This window comes from Medicago truncatula, chromosome 7 (genome assembly GCF_003473485.1).
Source record: "Medicago truncatula cultivar Jemalong A17 chromosome 7, MtrunA17r5.0-ANR, whole genome shotgun sequence".
NCBI lineage: Eukaryota > Viridiplantae > Streptophyta > Magnoliopsida > Fabales > Fabaceae > Medicago > Medicago truncatula.
In genome coordinates, this window is record NC_053048.1 from 51,573,416 (window position 1) to 51,593,619 (window position 20,204).

The 20,204-nt window shown below is 32.0% G+C and overlaps 3 protein-coding genes across 5 annotated transcripts; all 3 read left to right on the forward strand.

Moving 5' to 3' along the window:
* The first annotated feature begins 6,994 nt into the window (after positions 1-6,994).
* LOC120575786 (transcription factor-like protein DPB) lies at positions 6,995-11,257 on the forward strand. Its single transcript, XM_039827645.1, has 8 exons — positions 6,995-7,246; positions 9,185-9,371; positions 9,845-9,927; positions 10,025-10,068; positions 10,369-10,431; positions 10,540-10,677; positions 10,802-10,870; positions 11,039-11,257. The coding sequence occupies exons 1-8, from the start codon at positions 7,237-7,239 to the stop codon at positions 11,225-11,227; spliced, it is 783 nt and encodes a 260-aa protein (XP_039683579.1). The 5' UTR covers positions 6,995-7,236; the 3' UTR covers positions 11,228-11,257.
* A 347-nt stretch (positions 11,258-11,604) lies between these two features.
* LOC112416305 (uncharacterized) lies at positions 11,605-20,167 on the forward strand. Of its 3 annotated transcripts, none has more exons than XM_024769663.2 (10): positions 11,605-11,741; positions 11,999-12,206; positions 12,883-12,919; positions 13,016-13,111; positions 14,560-14,775; positions 15,179-15,277; positions 15,372-15,822; positions 15,960-16,876; positions 16,999-18,223; positions 18,345-20,167. In XM_024769663.2, the coding sequence occupies exons 1-9, from the start codon at positions 11,713-11,715 to the stop codon at positions 17,919-17,921; spliced, it is 2,976 nt and encodes a 991-aa protein (XP_024625431.2). In that variant the 5' UTR covers positions 11,605-11,712; the 3' UTR covers positions 17,922-18,223; positions 18,345-20,167. The 3 variants fall into 3 exon arrangements, with proteins under 3 accessions (XP_024625431.2, XP_024625432.2, XP_024625434.2); XM_024769664.2 differs by having other exon boundaries at positions 17,284-18,223; positions 18,345-20,166; XM_024769666.2 differs by lacking the exon at positions 18,345-20,167 and having other exon boundaries at positions 17,075-17,225.
* LOC112416735 (ATP-dependent DNA helicase PIF1) lies at positions 18,890-19,888 on the forward strand. The gene has a single exon (XM_024771093.1). The coding sequence runs from the start codon at positions 18,890-18,892 to the stop codon at positions 19,886-19,888; it is 999 nt and encodes a 332-aa protein (XP_024626861.1).
* Positions 20,168-20,204: the final 37 nt, after the last annotated feature.

Consider the following 20,204-nt stretch of genomic DNA (forward strand, 5'->3'; position numbering starts at 1 on the left):
TAAAAAGTTGTCTAAAAATTGTCAAAAATAGTTGTACAAATATCATTTCTTATTTGATAGAAGCCAAGTTGATTCACGTGAGCATAACTTAGTTGACAATAACAATGTATTGTTTTATTATATATTAAAATTGATGTTTGAAACTCGAAAATATAAATTCTATATTAAAATTTTATAGGGACTAAAACGAATTGGTATATTTAAAGACCAAAAATATATTTAACCCTTAATAATTTTACTAGGTGTTTTAATAATAAGTTTTTTGTGAAAATTTGTATTTTAAATGCATGCTAAATTGAAATACTTACATTTTAAAAAAAAAAAATACTCTGTAATTTTTTCATTTGAAATCTTTTAAAAGCATCCTCAAGACACTTGCCGGTAATAAGACTAATTGAAAAAATGGTCATGCTAATTTATATACTAAGGATTTTATAAATGGTAAATATTTATTACAAAACATTAATTTTCAATTTTCAAATTAATAAATTGGGACAATTTTTTAGACAATTTTTTTATTGGTTTAATAGTATTTTTGACCCCCTAAGTATTATGAAGTTGCAATTTTGGCCTCCTAACAAAATAAAAAATAATTCAGCCCCCTGAATATTATCCCTTTTGCAGTTCTGGCCTCCAGATCAATTTTGACCAACTCAACGTTGGCGTGTGTAATTTTTTTACTTTTTATTTAATTTTTAATATTATTTTTAATTAAAAAATAAATAAAAAATTATTTTTTCATAATTAAAAAATAAAATAATTACACACGTGCCCCACATCAGCATTGACTTGGTCAAAATTGGCCTGGACCAAAACTGCAAAAAAGGTCCCACCATCATTAATTATTTTTTGCTTTTTTTAAAATTTTGTATATCTATATCTCTGCAAATAGTAAAAATGAAGAATGGCATAAATGAAGATGACCGTAAGTTCAAACCTTAATCACAATATTCAATGTAGCAATCTAATCTAGATACTTTTGTTAATCAGTCTCCCGTTGCTAAATTAAAATTTACGTAATCTTAGGGTGTGTTTGTTTCAAGTTTATCAAATTTATTCCTAGGAATAACATTCCTTGGAATATAAAGATGGAAATTTTATTCCAAGGAATTTAGGAAAAATATGTTTGGTTAGCTTTATAATATTCCTAGGAACCATAAAAATATGGATTATAATAGGTAAACTATTTATGAATTTATTCTCATCTCCATGGGAACTTTATTCCCACCCTTTTCCTTGGGAAATTTTTTCTATTCCCAGAAACATTTTATACCCGGGAATAAAATTTAATAAACTTGTAACAAACATAGACATATACATTCCTATCATTTTATTTCCGGAAATCAACAATTATAACTTGAAACAAACACACCCATATAATTATTCAATTACGATACCCACTTTATTAGTTAATTATTAATTTGAATATATGGTAGTCAAATGAAAGCAAAAGTATGTGTAAAAAAAGAAAGAAGATTCATTGGACTATGTACAATGCATTTCGGTGACTGTCACCCTCTCCCGATGCGCTTTCAAATTGCATGCATCATTGCCTCCAAGACCACAACAATCAGTAGTAAATTTCTCCCTTTGTTTTAAAATAAGTGTCGTTTTAGATATTTACACACAGAGACGGATACAGAAATTTCAAGAAATTGGGTCAAATATCCGAAACTTAAAGACATCTTAATATCTAAGGATTGTAATTGTTCTCTACATGTTTTTATATGTTGAAAGTGTTTTTTTATTTTATTTTTCATTTTCAAACCTATCAAACATATTACTCTCTATGAGTGTGACCAAGCAATCATTCAAAATTCATCCCTTTTACAATTGCACATTTGATTCTTCATAAAATTCATAGTTGAGAAAAAGTCCAATCAACTAATGCAAGGCAAAAAAAATAATGCTAAATTTTAGAAGTAAATACATCATTGCATAAGCAATGTTTTTTAATTTCAACTATCATTCTAGAAATATCGCTAATTTCATGCAAATTCTATTGTTCACTGAGTTGTTTTCATATACTCCAAAAAAAAAGTAAGGATAAAATTGAGCCAAATTAAACGGAGTTTTTTATATAATGCGAGGACATTAATAAACTTAATGGGGGGTCATTAATAAACTTGATGTGGGGTCAATGTATAAAAAATCCTCATTATTGTTGATAAAAAGAGAAAAATTGCCCATTATTGATTTAAAAAAATGAAGTAAGTGGGTCAAGTGCCCCCATTTCTTACTACTTGGATTCGTGCATGTACATACATATTAAGAAATGCAATAATTAAAAAAAAAGAATGATTATTTTATCAAATTATCCTTATTAACTATTGGTTAGTTTTAAAAGTAATACTTTGGAAGTAGTGTGCAAAGTATTAATTGGATGATACAATTGAAAAGAAAAATTTATTATTGCATTGAAAATTGAAAGTGACATTCATTTTAAAACAAATTTTTTTGACTAAAGCGACACCCATTTTAAAACGGAGGGAGTATTATGGATCATGCTGCCAATTGTTTAAAGTTATTTTATTGCTAAAAAAAAAATATATTTAATAAAATTTTGTCTTAAAAATACATAGTTTTCCCTTTTATCTCTATTTCATATTCCAATGTTAGCCTTTATTTATATTTCAAGAGAAATAATATTTTAACAATTATTTTCTAACAACTCAATTGAAAACCCTTCATGCGAGGTTGTTTTAGTTTTTTTTTTATAAATATTTTGTTTGTCTAAATTTCGTGTCAATGTACCCATTGCCTTGTACATCTTTGATTGTCCATAAGTTGATTAAAAATACTCCTAATATGAAGTACGCAATATCAAATTTGGTGATTGGATAAGCATTTTTTAAAATTAGAATAATTTGCTAAATAGATTCAGATAAAGTTTGATTATGTTTTGAGCACAAACAAGAAAAAGAAACTATACTAGTTGGTTTGAGTTGTGTGCCCCTGATATTCTCCCTCTCAAAAAAAGAAAAAAATTAGACCGTGGAAGGAGAGAGACGGTAAAATTTGATAAAAAGATTAAGAGAAAAACAAATTTTAACTAGAGAACTCTATTATTTGATATTTAAGTGAGACAAATCTTGTATCATAAGTTAATTTCTATTATTGGATAAAAAAATAGATTATGTTAACTAGTGCCATCATAAAAAAGTAAAAAATTGAAACTTTTTATTGAAAGCGATAATTTTCTGACTTTTAAAATGATTTCTCACCACTTCCTTATACGATATTTTTATATATGTTTCTTTAATAAATGTACTACGAACATTTTTATCATTAAATCAAATGAAATATAATACCACTTATCGATTCAATGGTTAAACCATAAAAACACACTAATACATGGTAAAAATCATTTACATTGGACAAAATTCAGAGAGACAAGAGACATATAAATTGGTGGAAAGGGATGAAGACAAATTTTGGTGTGAGCGGATCCAAATTTCAAATTCTAAAAAACAACATGATGTTTAGGTTGAACATGAAAATCTCTAAAATTTGTCACATGCAGCTATATGTTACCTAAAAATCTCTAAGAAAAATGTTATCTAAATTTTTATATTTAAATAAGGCTAAAATATGGTTTTGGTCCCTGCAAATATAACTCGTTTTGGTTTTAGTCCCTGCAAAAAAAATTTGTTGTTTTTGGTCCCTGCAAATATGTCTCATTTTGGTTTTGGTCCCTGGCTCCACTTTTGTGATAATTTGCACACGTGTCACATGATGACTTAACCATTTATTAGATAAATAGTCCCTGCAAAATCTTTTGATTTTGAAAAAGGTCCCTGCAAAATATTTTGTTTTTGGAAATAGTCCCTGCAGGGACTATTTCCAAAAACAAAATATTTTGCAGGGACCAAAAACAACAAAAAAAATTTGCAGGGACTAAAACCAAAACGAGACATATTTGCAGGGATCAAAACCATATTTTAGCCTTTAAATAATGCAATACATTGTAGTTCTCATTCCTTAAATTACAGTGGACGTGGTAACATGTCCTAAATTAAAGTGAACAATTTCAGCTCTTACCCTTTCTTGAATTAAAGTGAACAATTTCAGCTCTTACCCTTTCTTGAATGAAATATAAATTTAAGGTTAATAGATCTTTACCCCCTGTAATATAGGTCATTTTCGGTTTTCTCCCTTATAAAATATTTTTTTTGATTTACCCTCCTGTAATTTTATTTTTTTTGATTTACCCCCTAATAGGCCAAACAAAAATGAATTTATTTTATTTTTCCAGAATTTTTCGTTTTTGTTTGGTCTATTAGGGGGTAAATCAAAACAAAAAAAAATACAGGGGGTAAATCAAAAAAATTATTTTACAGGGGAGAAAATCGAAAATGACCTGTATTACAGGGGATAAAGACCTATTAACCCTAAATTTAAATATCACTTTACTTATATTTTATGCCGGAGTCATATGTCCTAAAATGATTTTTTTTAATCGGGGTGTTAGTTTTTATGTTTAGGATGATGTTGTTTGAACAATTGTATTTTCTTATATATCTTCTAAAATGATTTATAACTTTCTTCACTGTACAATGCAACCACTTACAAATTCAAGTGTTTGAATGAAATTGTTCGAATATTTAGACATTGTTTGTGGAGTGATGATAGGTATACATACATAGGTGGCATATTACCTTATACACACTTCAAAAATAATATTAAATACTCATACAAAGTGTCTGCTAAAAAGTTTCAATCTCAGTTCTCTCTCATCCTCCCTTTCTCTCTTCCACGTCTATTCCCTCTCTAGCTGCCATCTCTACACATCTCTTTCCGGTTACCGTCCACCGGACGGCGGCGACAACCCCATTGACCGTCAATCATTCTCCTCCCTTCATCACCGACCACCACCGTCCTCTTCCTCCATCACCGATTGTTTGAAGATTTAGGCAACCACAAAGTGACAAAACTTGCAAACTTATGAGTTTGCCAATTGACTGGGGAGGTATTTTGATTTTGCGGTTATATGAGAGGTTGGCAACACGAAGGTGTTCTAATTTAGCAATTGAATTAGGCAGAGTCATTAATGGCAACACACAATTGTAAGTATTTATTTTTTGATCCAGTTCTCCAACAAAATTTCACTGTCAATACCCAATCCTTCAATGAAAAATAATATAGTTCTTACACTTCTGGACTTGGAGAACAATGCTCCGCCAAGTGAACCATTTTCTACAATTGAGAATTGAAACGTTGAAACATTGTAAGGAATGGAGAGAGAGTTAAGAGGAAAAGATAGAAAAAAAAAACGTGAACAAAGACAAGGTTTGTGAGTGTGAGAACAAAAGGGCTTGTGAAATCCCAATTTTATCCCTTGTTTTTTGACAAATTTTCAAAGCTGCCATCCACGTGGGAGTGTGTACAAAAGTGGTATGGCTAAAGGGTGTTTATGAATCATTTTCCTTGTTTGTGAGTTAGAGAGGAAGGGAAGGAGAGGTTTGGAAAAAAAATATCAAGTGGAAGAAATAGATGACATTAAGAGGGGGAGATTTTAGGTTGTTTATTTTTATTCATAATACAAAATCTTCTTATATTGGGGAACTAAAAAAATTGTTTGGAGGAGGGTTTTGGGGAATTTGAGAGGGTTTACATGTAGTTATAAAATTCTTAAAGTTAAAAATATATTAATATTTTTTTTAACAAACAAAAAGAATATTAATCAAAAATATTAATTTATCATTCTCTAATAAATTACTCTTTATAAAAATGTAAAACATTTTATCATTTTTCTTCATATTTTCAACCCTCCAAAGTTTTCCCTTCTCATCCGCTCCAAAATCCCAAACAAAGCTCTAGTGAATCAAGTTCGATAAATATAGCAGCCATAAAGTCTTGAGAGAGTTTTGTTGTCAATCATATTATTTTCTAGTTTGAGGAACTAATCTAAGTATATTTTTAGTTATGTGGTGATAAAAATTGATTCAACTTAAAATTGAGTTGAATGTAAAGTGATTTATGTTTGATTATATTCATATAAAAGTGAGTTGATAAATAAATTTGAATGTAAAAATTAATCATAGAATAAAAAGTTTCAAGTAGGAAGATATATTTTATTTGAATAACTATTTTTACAATAACTTATGAAAAAACTAATGATATAAAAAAAAATGTAAATGTTGATAGAAAAAAAATATAAAAAGAGAAACTTGGACATAAAATAAGGCTGTGTTTGGTAACACAAAAAAGTTAGCTTATAGCTTATTGGACTAGCTTATAAGCTAGTTTTTGTAGAATGAAACGTGTTTGGTAAAAAACTTTTCTTATTAGCTTATAGCGTTTTTTGAGAAGTTAATTCAAGTAGCTTTTGAGCTTATAACTTTTTATATTTTCTTCCAATTTTAAATTTTTATTAATTTAGTTTAATTTAACTTGAATTAGAAAAACAATCCATAACTGCCCACGTTTAGCATCATGATATGGCTTTTCAATTTTTTTTGTTCACGTTCCTTTTTATAGATAATTTTATATAAAATTTACGATAAATAGTGATGCAAGTTTAGTTGAGTAAAATTCATGAAAAGGAAATTTTGTTAAATAAAAATTATCAATTGAATTAATAAATACATTTATCATTTAGGAGATGAAAATATTTTGAAATAAATTTAAACATTTAAAAAGAAATACATTAAGTAATAAAAATTGTATATGATTTATAAAAAAAAACACAAACATGCCCTTTTTACGTCATTTTATATTTATCAGCTACTTCAACAGCTAATTTTACCAAACACTTTTTATTTTAATAAGTTAATTTTTTAGCTATAAGCTATCAGCTATCAACCATCAGCTATAAGTTAGCTTTTCAGCTATCAGCTACCAGCTAACTTATTGGTACTTTTTACCAAACACACAACATAACTACAATTGAGATGTGTCACAAAATGGTCTAAAAAGTTAAAAATATCATTTATCGATTAGGAATTGAAACAAATAAGACTAACCAAACTTGTCTCCCTACGTGACAGACACACATACACTCACTTTTAAGCAAACAAAACTCACTCTCCTCACACATAGCAGCAAAGAAAAAAAAGTGGAAAAGTTGATAGAAAGAGAGCGAGGAGGAAAAGAAGAAGAGAGAATTGCTTTGGCTTAGGCATTCCATACTTCCCTCTCTTCTACATATTTTGTTTAGAGCTGATTTTGGAAGAGTTTTATGAATATTCAGTAGTTATTTTTACCATGATCATGTGAATAGCTCATGGATCATGCATGCAAATGGGTAAAGTGGGAATAGATTGTAAGAATTAGAGATTTCAATGTGAATGTGTATTCTGGTTGTGTTCAATTTCCTTTATTGTTCTTGAACAGAAACTTACATGTTTATTTTCTAATTTTACTTGATTATGAATTTATGTGTAATTTGCATGTAATGTTGTGCTTCTAAAAACCTTTGAAAGTTGGTTTTGAAAAATTTGTAGGTGAAATGGAATGCATGCGTTTGTAGTATGTATGTGAAAGTTTTTGAGTAATGCATTTTTGAGTTGGGTGGTCCTGAACTGAAAGGAACTATGAAGCACGGACACCTCTACGACTAGGCGTGTCGCGGTGTCCGACACTCCTATGACACTCGTACGACACGTGTCGAACCGGTGTCCTAAATACTTATTTTTTTCTTTACTTCGACACTCCTACGATCGGTGTTCGACACCTATAGCCATGTCGGACAACTCAGACAAATATCTAAAACAATTTTTTCTCTCTTGCTTCCACACACCATATATACATTACAATTGATTATATCATTTTTAGCTTTTTTGATAGTAGATGAATAAATAAAGGTCAAATACTATATGTTTATATATGTATTTTGATTTTCATTTTAGACCAACTTTAAATAAATTAACATATATGTAGCGGTGTCGGTTTCCTATATTTTTTACACGGTGTCGACGTATCCGTGTCAGTGTCGTGTCAGGAGTCCGTGTCGGAGTCCATGCTTCATAGGAAAGGAACTATTCTATATTTTTTTTGGTGTACAACAATTAAACAAATAGGATGGGCTGATGCTGGTTCCTTGTTCTGCGGAAAGTGCTAAAATATCCAGCATTTTGCATTGGTGCTCATCTGCCTTGCGAATGATATGCTTTGTCGCAAACATTGTTGGAAAAAGAGGAAAAACTTTGATTTTAAACTTTTTTTTTTTATATCATTTCACTTGTTTGCTATTATTTTATACATGCTTAGTCAAGTGTTTGAGAAATGATTCGACGCTTAGAATAAAACTAATGAATGAAGATGTATACGTCTATGGTTGAGATGTAACAGCAAGTTTGTAATTGTAATCAAACATTAAACTTTCAAAAACAGAGAGAAAAAAAAATTCCTGTAAGGGAAGAATATAAGAAACACGAAGCACTATCCGAACTTTATGAATTGTAGAATGTTAGTTGCACTTGACAGATGCTTCAAGTGGGATTATGGAGCTCCAGTCCTGTCTACACAAACTTGAAAAACTTGATCACACAGAAAAGATATTATGACATTAGACATAGGACTAAATAGATATAGTAAGGATATAAGTCACAGTGAGAATTATATATCTCATTAGATTAAAGCTATGTTTTTAGCGAAATCTCAAGTTAGAGTAGTTTAGTGTATTAATTCAATTTGAAGTTGTAAAACTATCTAGTCTATAAAATAGATGTGGGCGTTTTTTATACAACACGGACTATTTTGTTCCTAATATTTTCAAAACTTGATTTCGTCCTTGTTCTATATTCGTTATACTTAAATTATGTATAAAACCTGATTTGAGTAAGGAAGTTGGTGTGTACTAGGAAGATTGAGTGTGGGGTCGGTGTCGTACTTTGCAAACTAAAAGTTAAGTGTAGGGTCGGTTCATGAGCTGATATGAGTGAAAACTCAACAAAATAATAGCCTATATGAAAACTAAGTTCATGATTTAAGTAACTCGTTATAGTGAGGATGCAATGACTCAAAATAGTCCTAAACCTTGAGAAAAGTTAGAAGAGGAAACTGTAGCTTATTGATTTAAGGTATTACAGTTGACATTTTTTTTCACTTGATCCTCTGCCAAAATCTTTGTCCTTTTCATTTTGTGCCCTTTTTATTTTTATTGCCGTAGCATTATTTCTTCCTTCGCTCGAAACCAAAACTGCTCTTGAATCAGTTTCTTTCTCCTTTTTTTATCATTCAGAATTTGTTGCGAAAGTCAATAGATGGGAGATGGGAACGCGACTGCGGAAATCATGTATAGATGAAAGTAGGAGTTCTTGTTTTCCATCTAGCCGGAGTGAGCAGACGACGCAAACAGCCGCTGCTCTCAAATTAAACCATCTTGACATACATGATGATGATGATGCAGGATCACAAGGAGCAGTTGTGTGAGTCCTCTCTAATATTTTCAGCTTCTAATAAATGTGTTGTCATTTGCATTGTATTGTCTATTGCTATTAAACTCTTGGATTTTGTGTATTTTAGTTTAGTTAATTAATTGCTTATTCAATTACTTATTTCAGGGATTTTAATTAAACTTTCATTCATGAACTATTTTGGAAAAACAGTATCTGATAACTTATTTATAGAAATGCATCCAAATACTAATACTACTGTACTAGTGCACTGTATCACAGTGTTACAGCTCAAATAAGTTCTTTAATAAGCCAACGGTCATAAGTTCTGAATAAGGAATGTCTATTTTAGCCTTCGTCTTCGTCTTCTCCTTCTCTGAATTGGTTATGCCTTTCTTCTTAGTGTCAATTGTATGCTTGTGGGTTTACATCTTGCCTAAAGTCTTTCTTTGATTTTTATTATTGTTTTTTTAAAATCGATCCTCACCAACTCGGTGTCTACACAGTAGCAAGAAGAAAAAGAGGGGCCAACAACGGGATGCTAGAAAAAATAAGAGTAGAAGAGGGCTCCCCCAAATTAGCATGAAAGGTTTTTGATCTGCCTTGTTTGACCAATTTTGTTACATACTGTTCATTGACTTTTTTCTTTCTGGTTCTACCTCTAATTTATTGCTGGTTGTATGCAGTGTTGGAGAAGGTAGAAAGTAAGGGAAGAACAACTTTCAATGAGGTTAGGTGGTTACTTTGTTAGTTTTTGCTACATTGAAATCAATCTCTTGCTTCAGTTTCCTGTGGTGAATTACATGCTCAGAATTGCTATATATATATATATATATATATATATATCATAAAATAGAGTTCATATCCTTCAACTATTTTTTTATTCAGTAACTTGTGGAATTGAAGCTTGCATTTACATTTGTTGATCACTTTTCTCATTCATGCATATTGTCTAGCTCTTTCGTAATTCTTATTATTAATTTTTTCCTAATATATTTCTTGAATTTGACGTGTTATTTTTATATTCTAGGTGGCAGATGAACTTGTGGCTGAACTTGCTGATCCAATGAATAGTGGTTTGTCCCCTAATAAGGTTGTTTTTCCTTTACAAACAGTTTCAAAATTATTTGCTATTCAGATATTTAAGTTGTAAGATAAGTACTGTAGATTTACTTTTTTGGGGGGAATGAACATTTGTCAGCAACAATATGATGAGAAAAATGTTCGTCGAAGGGCCTATGATGTTCTCAATGTTCTCATGGCAATGGATATTATTTCCAAGGATAAAAAGGAAATACAATGGAAGGGTCTTCCTCCTAGTGCTATTGAGGAGCTAAAGGTTTGCCCACAATCTTGAGTTGTAACTTTTTCCCCTCATGTGGCTTATGCTTTACCTGAAGTGATGTTCTGAACTAATCCTAAAATACAATCAAGGACCATTTTAACTCAGTTTTATTCAACAGATCGAACGTCTAGGGATCAGGAATAGAATTGAAAGCAAAGCATCCTATCTAAAGGAGCTTGAGGAACAAGTAAGTCCATTCCACTCTCTAATAGATTTAATACGGGGATGATGTCCTCAGTCCTGGACCTGGTTTGCTGCACCTGATTACAAGAAAGCCTGACTAACATATCGCTTCATTTCTGTAGTGTCTACTGTTTAGTTTCTATATCATAACTGTTTGTATTATTACATCAAGTTTGTAGGTCTTAAGAACCTTATTCAACGAAATAAGCAATTATATAGATCAGGAAATCCTCCAAGCGTAGGTGTTTCTTTACCTTTTATTCTGGTTCAGGTACACCATCATCTAATTATCTACCTTTTTGCTACTTCTCCAGAAGAAAATGTTGTTCAATTTTGCCTTGGATCTTCAATTGTGTGGTAACTAGATTATATTAGTATCAACTCACTACACAGCATATGCTTAATTAGTTGGCTTGAATTTTAAAGTATAAAATGTTATTATGAGATGTTATCTCACTCCAGCTGCTTTGTTAATTCCTAGAAATATTTTTTTCCTCTTTTGTGGACATTCGTTTGAAGTTGTCACATCAACTGAATGTGACAGCTGCAAACACTATAAACTGGAAGGATTTTATCAGCTTATATTGTCAAGTTCAACTAACTCTAGTTGCCTCTTGATTTATATAAGCTCAATGCTATGTTATGGAGAATTCTTGGCCACAGATTCGAAATAGTTTCTAACTTGTTAATTGTAATACAGAATCTGTTTTTCCTGCTGGATGCTTTAATGTGGTTTTTAGCGGTATTGCTATTTGATTAATCTCATGCTCTAAATTTTTAAAACTGTACACATGTTCTCATGCAACTGTCAAAGTTGAAGAGGAAATATCAGAAGAAAATCAAGACATGCAGCTTGTTCATTTTGATTTCAATCGGTAAAGCTTCAATTGCCTTATCTAGGTCTGTATGTTGTCTTAACGCGAAGACTGCCTAATTAAATATTAAGTAGTGTCATAAAACCAAGAAAGTGGAGCTAGTTAATCCTATTTAAGGCCAAGCAGAGACCACCAAAAGAGTTTTCAAGTAGAGAAGTTCTGGGAGGCAGTTTTGGTGGTGTGATGCTTTTGTCCCTGTGTTGGGAGATGTAACTGTCACTTCCGGTTTATGTTTACTCTCCCTTCTCTCTCTGCAGTACTCTTTTTGAACTGCATGACGACTACTATGTGCTCAAAGCAATGGAATTTTGTGATAGACCTCGGAGAGATATTGCTACACTCAATGTTACGGAAGGAGGGGAAGGTTCTAGCTTGTCAGGCTTGCATCAGTTGCAGGTTCCTCCTTCAGTTTCAAGCGTGTCAATTAGGCCTCTGGCATCACCTCCACTTCCTGGAATACTTAAGGTAAGAGTCAAAGTAGAGTAATGATCTGCAAGTTTATGATATCATTTTTTCTTGTTTAGGGTAGACTGTCAAATCCTTTGCCTACCATTCATCAAGTACTTTCTTAACTGAATTTTTTTTCTCCATATATTTTGCTATGACTTTTCCCCGTTGTAGTAAGTGATATCATGGACTGGAGTCCAACAAAAATAGGATTAATTTCAGAATTGGCTAGGTACATGTGATGTTTTTGTCTTGTATTATTTACTAGGGTCTTCTTGAGCTCTCCGTGTTCTATTACAACTTTGATGGAAATTGTTTCCCAATTTTCTTTTGAATGTCATCATCAGAATAACTGATTTATCTGTTATTTCAATAGGGCGTTTATGTCTCAGAATATTTTTTTGTACTCTGCTGTCGCAGTTGTTGTTTGTTTGGAGTTAACATTAACCTTGAGCATGCGAAATTCAACAGTGTTTCTGGAAATGCGAAAATCCTCACCTTAATTCTCATGGAAGAAAAAATGACACCAATCCTTGGGAATTCAGAATGACAAATATGCTGATATTGTTAGTTCTTTAGGGACAAAAATGTGTTGTTTTTTTTTGCATTCGCAGCAACTAGCCAGCTAAAATTTTCAACATTGTTCATGTTAGTTTATTTTTGAGATATCTAATAAATATGTTTGTTAGGAAAGCTAACTGGACATCATTACAACCATCATTACAACAATGGTAAGTCTTTGGTAAAAAAGCTATACAGTGAAAATTGTATTCCCCTGACAAAGTATCACTGTCACCAATAAAACTGTAAATGATTGCTGTTTTCAGATACAAAATGTTATGTGGAAATTGATAGTCTTGCTAAGGTGAATGACACACAGTTTCCCTCAGAGAATTCTGAATACGTTTCAACTGCTGCAACTGGTACATATATTATTAACACCATTACTCTTTATCAAATATCAAATATCTTAATCTTAATATCTAATCCTAAGGTACAATGCAAACCCTAATCGGGAAACCCTAAACTAAACCTTTGGCGGGAATTATTCAAATTCGAAATTCAAATCTCTCTTCATTAAGTTCTTATTAGATCAGCATTAACTATATCGTAGCTTATCAATGCAGATTCCTTGGTAGTAGTATTGCTTTAAACAACATTGAAGCTTTCCCATATTTCCCATTAAATGTATTTGTTACTTCCCTATAAGCATTTCATGAATACATATTGTGATTTCATGTATTTGTTAATTCCCTATAAGCATTTCATCCTCCTAATTAACGACGTCGAAATCAATCATAAACATTGATGATCTCAAACTGCTCATCCTTTCTTCATCGTACACATTTTCTCTCACTCATTGGACTCGCACTATTACAATCTCTACAATATCAAATACTATTACAATTTAATTTATGATAAGTCATATTTGATGTACTTCTAATAATATGTTTTATTAAATTGAGGCATTCGGTGTACTCTATTTAGTAAATTTGTACATCATCATTTGCACATCCTCTACTTTTCTTTCAGTTTCTGCACAAGTCTTTTGAGTAGAACAAAGGTTTGTAACCTTCCTTCAATCTATCTTATTGCTCATGAATCATTTGTGCTATTTTGTTTATGTAAGCTTTTGAAGTTTTTTTAATTCTGCGTTCATAGAATTGAGAGAAACTGAAGTAAATTGCTAAGTATTATTCATTCCAAATCTTAAAAGATAGAAGATAGTTATTTTGAAGATAGTTATTCATTCCAAATTGCTAAGTATTATTCACACTGTTCTTCTAAATGCAGAAAAAATATAGTTATAGACTTTGTTGAGAAAGTGAATATTAAACAAAAGAAAAAAAAAATACTATAGAGAAACAAGCAGAGACCAATGTTGCTCTCTGACAATGAATGTTCCGCAGTGAAAGTAACACACACTAGAACTTATTGATGAGAGAACAATGGACACTTTCCTAAGGTAGCTGCTGATCGCAATTTCAAAGACCATCAAAGCATCACATGAGAAATTTGATTAAAATTAAATATGGTCTTATTAAAACATCTGCCCCAAATATGTTATGTCTTTTCTCCAAACTTCTGCTATATACCACCAGAATTTCCATTAAAATTGAAGATTGGGTTCAAAAGGTTTCATATTATTATTGTCGTAATGTAGCAGAATATGAATTGGAACTGTAATGACGGCTTTTAATTTCTAAAGAAAACTAAATTTTCTGTGCAACATGTTAAAATTGACACATCATTATAGTTTTCTTTAAAGAAATATCTCTTATATTTATATCAATCTTTTCTGCATTTGGTTCTATCACTAATCCGATTTTATGTTTGATTTGAGACTTACTATATTCATATCTCTTTACAGTTGCTTCATTATCCGACTTATCACAATTTAGCAACAGAAATGTGACAAGAAAGCTTACCCCTATTTCACCTGGTAGATATGTTCTAAAGCGTCCTAGAAATTTGCATTGTGGTGACCTAAACAAAGCAACCGTAACCGGGTCAAATGAGAATCAAAGCTTTTATCTAGAGTGTGACGAGAATGGTGAAGATTGTGACGTTCCTGACAATGATTTGGGTAAGTTTTGCTATTAATTGTGGTTTTTCGTTGTTATTGTAGTTATTATAGTTCCTATATGAGAGGCCAAAATATTTGCAACAATTAAAATAAATTATGGTATGTATTGTTCCCTCTATTATTTTTGTTTTGTTTTTAGCAGTATATAAAGAAATTTTCTGAAATGTGTAATATGAGATATGAAATCAAATCGTCTTTGTTATTAATCATCCAAGTTGTTGGTTTTATAAATTATAGATAGATAATATTGCATATATCTACTTTTTAAAATGTATATGACCCGTGCGGCAGCATGGGTAGACGATCTAGTGATTAACATTATATGCTGCAACTGTTGTCCATATATTTACAGTATATGTTGCTATCTTTTTATTTGAAAACTGTAAATGATTTCTGTTTGCAGATCCAAATGTGGAAATTGATGGTCTTCCTAAGGTGAATGACACACAGTTTCCCTTAGAGAATTCTGAATACGTTTCAGCTGCTGCAACGGGTGCAACTGGTACCTATATTATTAAAATCACTCTTTATAATATATGATATCTATGTTGTCCATATATTAACAGTATATGTTGCTATCTATTTATTTGATCAAGTTGTTACCTCACAATACTGGGACATTGGAGAACCAACATGCATTTGTGAGCACTGCGGTGCAATGATGTGGTATGAAGAAAGAGTACAAAAGCAATATAGATCAACAACTCCAACGTTTGCTATGTGTTGCTCCCATGGGAGGATTACGATTCCTCATTACCTCCCTCTTCCGCAACCATTGAATGATTTATTTCACAAACATGACAAGAGAAGCAAATATTTTTTGGATAACATCAGATCATTCAATAGTATGTTTGCTTTCACATCTATGGGTGGGAAAGTGAATAAATCAATAAATGATGGAAATGCTCCTCCAACTTTTGTCATGAATGGAGAGAACTATCATCAGATCGGAAGTTTGCTTCCACTTCCAGGAATTCAGCCCAAGTTTGCTCAATTATATATTTATGACACTGAAAATGAAATAAGTAACAGAATGTCAGTTGTAAGGTACTTCTACCTTATTCATGAATATGATACTAATCAAATTTACGTACATTTGTTACTATGCATAATGATCTTATGTAATAAAGCATTTTATTTGTTTTAGCCTCTTCAAAAAAAAATAAAGCATTTTATTTCTGTAGGATGAAAGACAATAACTCTTCATTGAAAGCAACAATCGTTGATGATATAATGAAAGTTCTTGATAATCATAATCCATACGCCCAAACATACCGGATGATTCGAGACAAAATGAGTGAAAATGATGTTCCAATACTGAAGTTGAGAATATTAGCCAAGAGAGGATGTGATGGTAGGAGGTACAATCTTCCAACAACATCTGAAGTTGCAGCTTTAATTGTTGGTGATTTTGATGCAGCTGACTTTGAGAGAGATATAATTGTGGAGACTCAATCAGGTTCGTTGAAACGTGTCTCAGTATTTGAACCTTCATATTTGCCATTACAATATCCCGTGCTCTTTCCTCGAGGAGAAGATGGATATAGGAATGACATCCAGTTGAATGATGATTCAAACGCACCTACTATAAAAAGAAAAACAATTACTCTTAGAGAGTGGTTTGCTTATAGGATCCAACAGAGGATTATTGAACAATCAACTTTATTGTTTTCTAGGCGTTTATTCCATCAGTTTTTGGTGGATGCTTATAGTATGATTGAGTCTTCCCGGTTGAAATGGGTTAGAACTCATCAAAAAGATTTGAGAGTTGAGATGTACAAGGGTCTTACAGAGGCAATTCTAAGAGGGGAGATTACTCCATCAACGGTTGGCAAGAGAATTGTGCCGCCATCATCTTTTGTCGGAGGAGCACGCTATATGTTTCAAAACTACCAAGATGCTATGACAATATGTGGATGGGCTGGATATCCCGATTTATTCATCACTTTTACTTGCAATCATAAGTGGCCAGAATTGTGTGGATTTTTGAGCAAATACAAACTAAAGTCAGAAGACCGACCAGATTTAGTTTGCAGACTCTTCAAAATCAAACTTGATCATTTGATAAAGAAAGGAGAAATTTTTGGCAAAGTTAAAGCAGGTATATATCTATTTAATTAAAAGAATTTATTGCCTAAGCTATTGCATCGTTGCTACCATCATGCTTATGTTCGAGATTAAATTTTCACTACCTAATCTTCATACTTTGTCATTAATTTTCAGTAATATACACAATTGAATTTCAAAAGCGCGGACTACCACATGCTCACATACTAATATTTTTATTACACCCTGGCAGTAAGTATGTACATCCTCATGATATAGACAAAATAATATGCGCTGAGATTCCAGATAAAGATAGTGATCCTGAACTATTTAATATAGTGTCTTCACTTATGATTCATGGTCCATGTGGTGATCAAAATAGAAAATCTCCATGCATGCAAAATGGTAAATGTACCAAATATTTTCCAAAGAGGTTTGTTGACAACACAATTATCGATGCAGATGGATATCCGGTATACAGAAGGCGAGATAATGGCGTGTTTATTAGAAAGGGCGAGTCTTTGGTTGATAACAAATTTGTGGTACCATACAATAGACATCTGTTGTTGAAGTACAATTCTCATATTAATGTTGAATGGTGTAACCAGTCTCGATCTTTAAAGTACTTGTTTAAATTTGTCAACAAAGGGCATGATCGCGTCACTGCAAGCTTCTATAACAATGCACGTGCTAACAATGATTCTAAATGTGATGATGAAATAAAGATTTATTATGACTGTAGATATTTGTCATCTTGCGAAGCAGCTTGGAGAATTTTTTCTTTTGACATTAACTACAGAAAACCTTCAGTGGAGAGGCTAACCTTCCATTTGCCAGATGAACAGCCGGTTGTTTTTGATGATGTTGATCCAATTAATGAGGTTGTAAATAAACCATTTATTCATAATACCAAGTTTCTAGCATGGATGGATGCAAATAAGAAGTATGAGGAAGCTAAGAATCTTACTTACAGTCAATTTCCTCTGAAGTTTATTTGGAATGATTCTGAGCGACAATGGTACCCCCGAAAACAAGGTCATACAATTGGAAGACTTCATTTTGTACCACCTGGAATTGGTGAGATCGATGTATTATCTTAGGACTTTGATTAATTATGTTAAAGGACCTCAATCTTTTGCTGAAATAAGGACAGTGAACAATGTTCATTATCCGACATTCAAGGAGGCTTGCTATGCGATGGGTTTGTTAGACGAGGACAAAGAATTCATAGATGTCATTATGGAGACAAGCCATTGGAGCACAGGAAGTAGTTTACGGAAGCTATTTGCAATTTTGTTGTTGTCAAATCAGATATCTAGACCTGAATTTGTTTGGAACAAGACTTGGGAGTATTTGACTAATGACATATTGGACATGCAAAAAGTGCTTCTTCAATTCCAAGGTAATTTAACGATTCACAAGTAAATTCATGTGAACTAAATTAAGTTTTTTAATATGGTTGAATCTTTTATTACATCTTAAATAAAAGTATTAATTTTTTGTCATTGCCTTGAACATTGCAGATTTGGTTTTATCTCCAACAGAGCTGAAAAGCTTTGCATTGTCAGATATCGAGACATTGCTACAAAGCAGTAGCAAGAGTATATCAGACTCTCCTACAATGCCTCAACCAGACATGTCATTGATTACTGAAAGACAAAATAGGCTCATATATGATGAGCTAAACTATGACAGACAATCTTTAGCCAAAGAATATACTCAATTGATGTCAACCATGACTTCAGAACAAAGGAAAATATATGACAAGATAATGACACGGGTCATTGAAAATAAACCCGGATTATTTTTTCTTCATGGCTACGGGGGCACAGGAAAGACTTATATTTGGAGGGCTATGTCAGCTGCATTACGCTCAAAAGGAGATATTGTTCTAACAGTTGCATCCAGTGGAATAGCTGCTTTGTTGATTCCTGGAGGAAGAACTGCACATTCAAGGTTTTCCATTCCTATACATGTTGATGAAAACTCAACCTGCAATATTACGTAAGGAAGCCCCTTAGCTGAATTAATAGTCAAGGCAAAACTCATCATTTGGGATGAGGCTCCAATGACCCATAAACATTGTTTTGAAGCAGTTGATAGAACCTTCAGGGATATCCTTCGATTCTGTAATAGTAGAAACTTAAATCTTCCTTTTGGTGGAAAAGTTGTAGTCTTGGGAGGAGATTTTCGACAAATTTTGCCGGTTATTCCAAAAGGGACAAGACAAAAAGTAGTTCATGCTACAATCACCTCTTCATATCTTTGGGATTTTTGTGAAGTGATGACATTACATACAAATATGAGGCTACTAACTGGTAGTTTAGATTCAGATGTCAAGCAAAGAAAGGATTTCTCTGATTGGGTCTTAGGAATTGGTGATGGCAGTGTTGGGGAAAACGACGATGATGTGGATATAAGTGTCCAAATTCCTGATGATTTTCTTATAAAAAGCTCAGGTGACTCGCTTGCATCTATTGTTTGTAGCACATATCCATCATTCTTAGATAATATGAATGATCTATCATTTTTTAAAGATAGGGCTATATTAGCTCCTAAGAATGATGATGTTGACAAGATCAATGATTACATGTTGTCATTAATTCCTGGCGATCAGAAAACATATCTAAGTTTTGATGCTCCATACTCACTCAATACAGATATTGATAATCCAGATGATGTGCACACTACAGAATTTCTAAACACAATTACTGCTTTGGGACTTCCAAATCATATAGTGAAACTAAAAGTTGGAGTGCCAGTAATGTTGTTGAGAAACATAGATCATTCTTCAGGATTATGCAATGGAACTCGGCTGATCATTACAAAGATGGGAAAATATGTTCTCGAAGGAAAAGTGATATCAGGAAGCAATATTGGCCACAAGGTTTATATACCTAGATTATCATTGACACCTGATGATATTAGAATTCCTTTCAAATTCCAAAGGAGGCAATTTCCTTTGACTGTTTCATTTGCAATGACTATTAATAAAAGTCAAGGGCAATCGTTAAAGCATGTAGGGTTGTATCTTTCTCGTTCAGTTTTCTCACATGGTCAACTATAAGTGGCGTTTTCAAGGGTTACCTCGAGAAAGGGTTTGAAAATATTGGTAATTGATGATGAAAGTCAAGATACAAATATTGTAAATGTTTTGTAAATGTTGTTTATAAAGAAATATTTCAAAAGTTATATTAATTGGTAAGCTTAGATTTTATTTTTTTTTTAATTTTGTTAATTGTACTACATATTTTGTAAATATATTACCATTGTCATCTACTCTAAAGTTACTAATTGATGATAATGTTTAAATGTTTGCTGTAAGTATGGATCTAATTGGGTTTCTCTGTTGCTTACACGTCATTATTTTGATTGTTATAAAC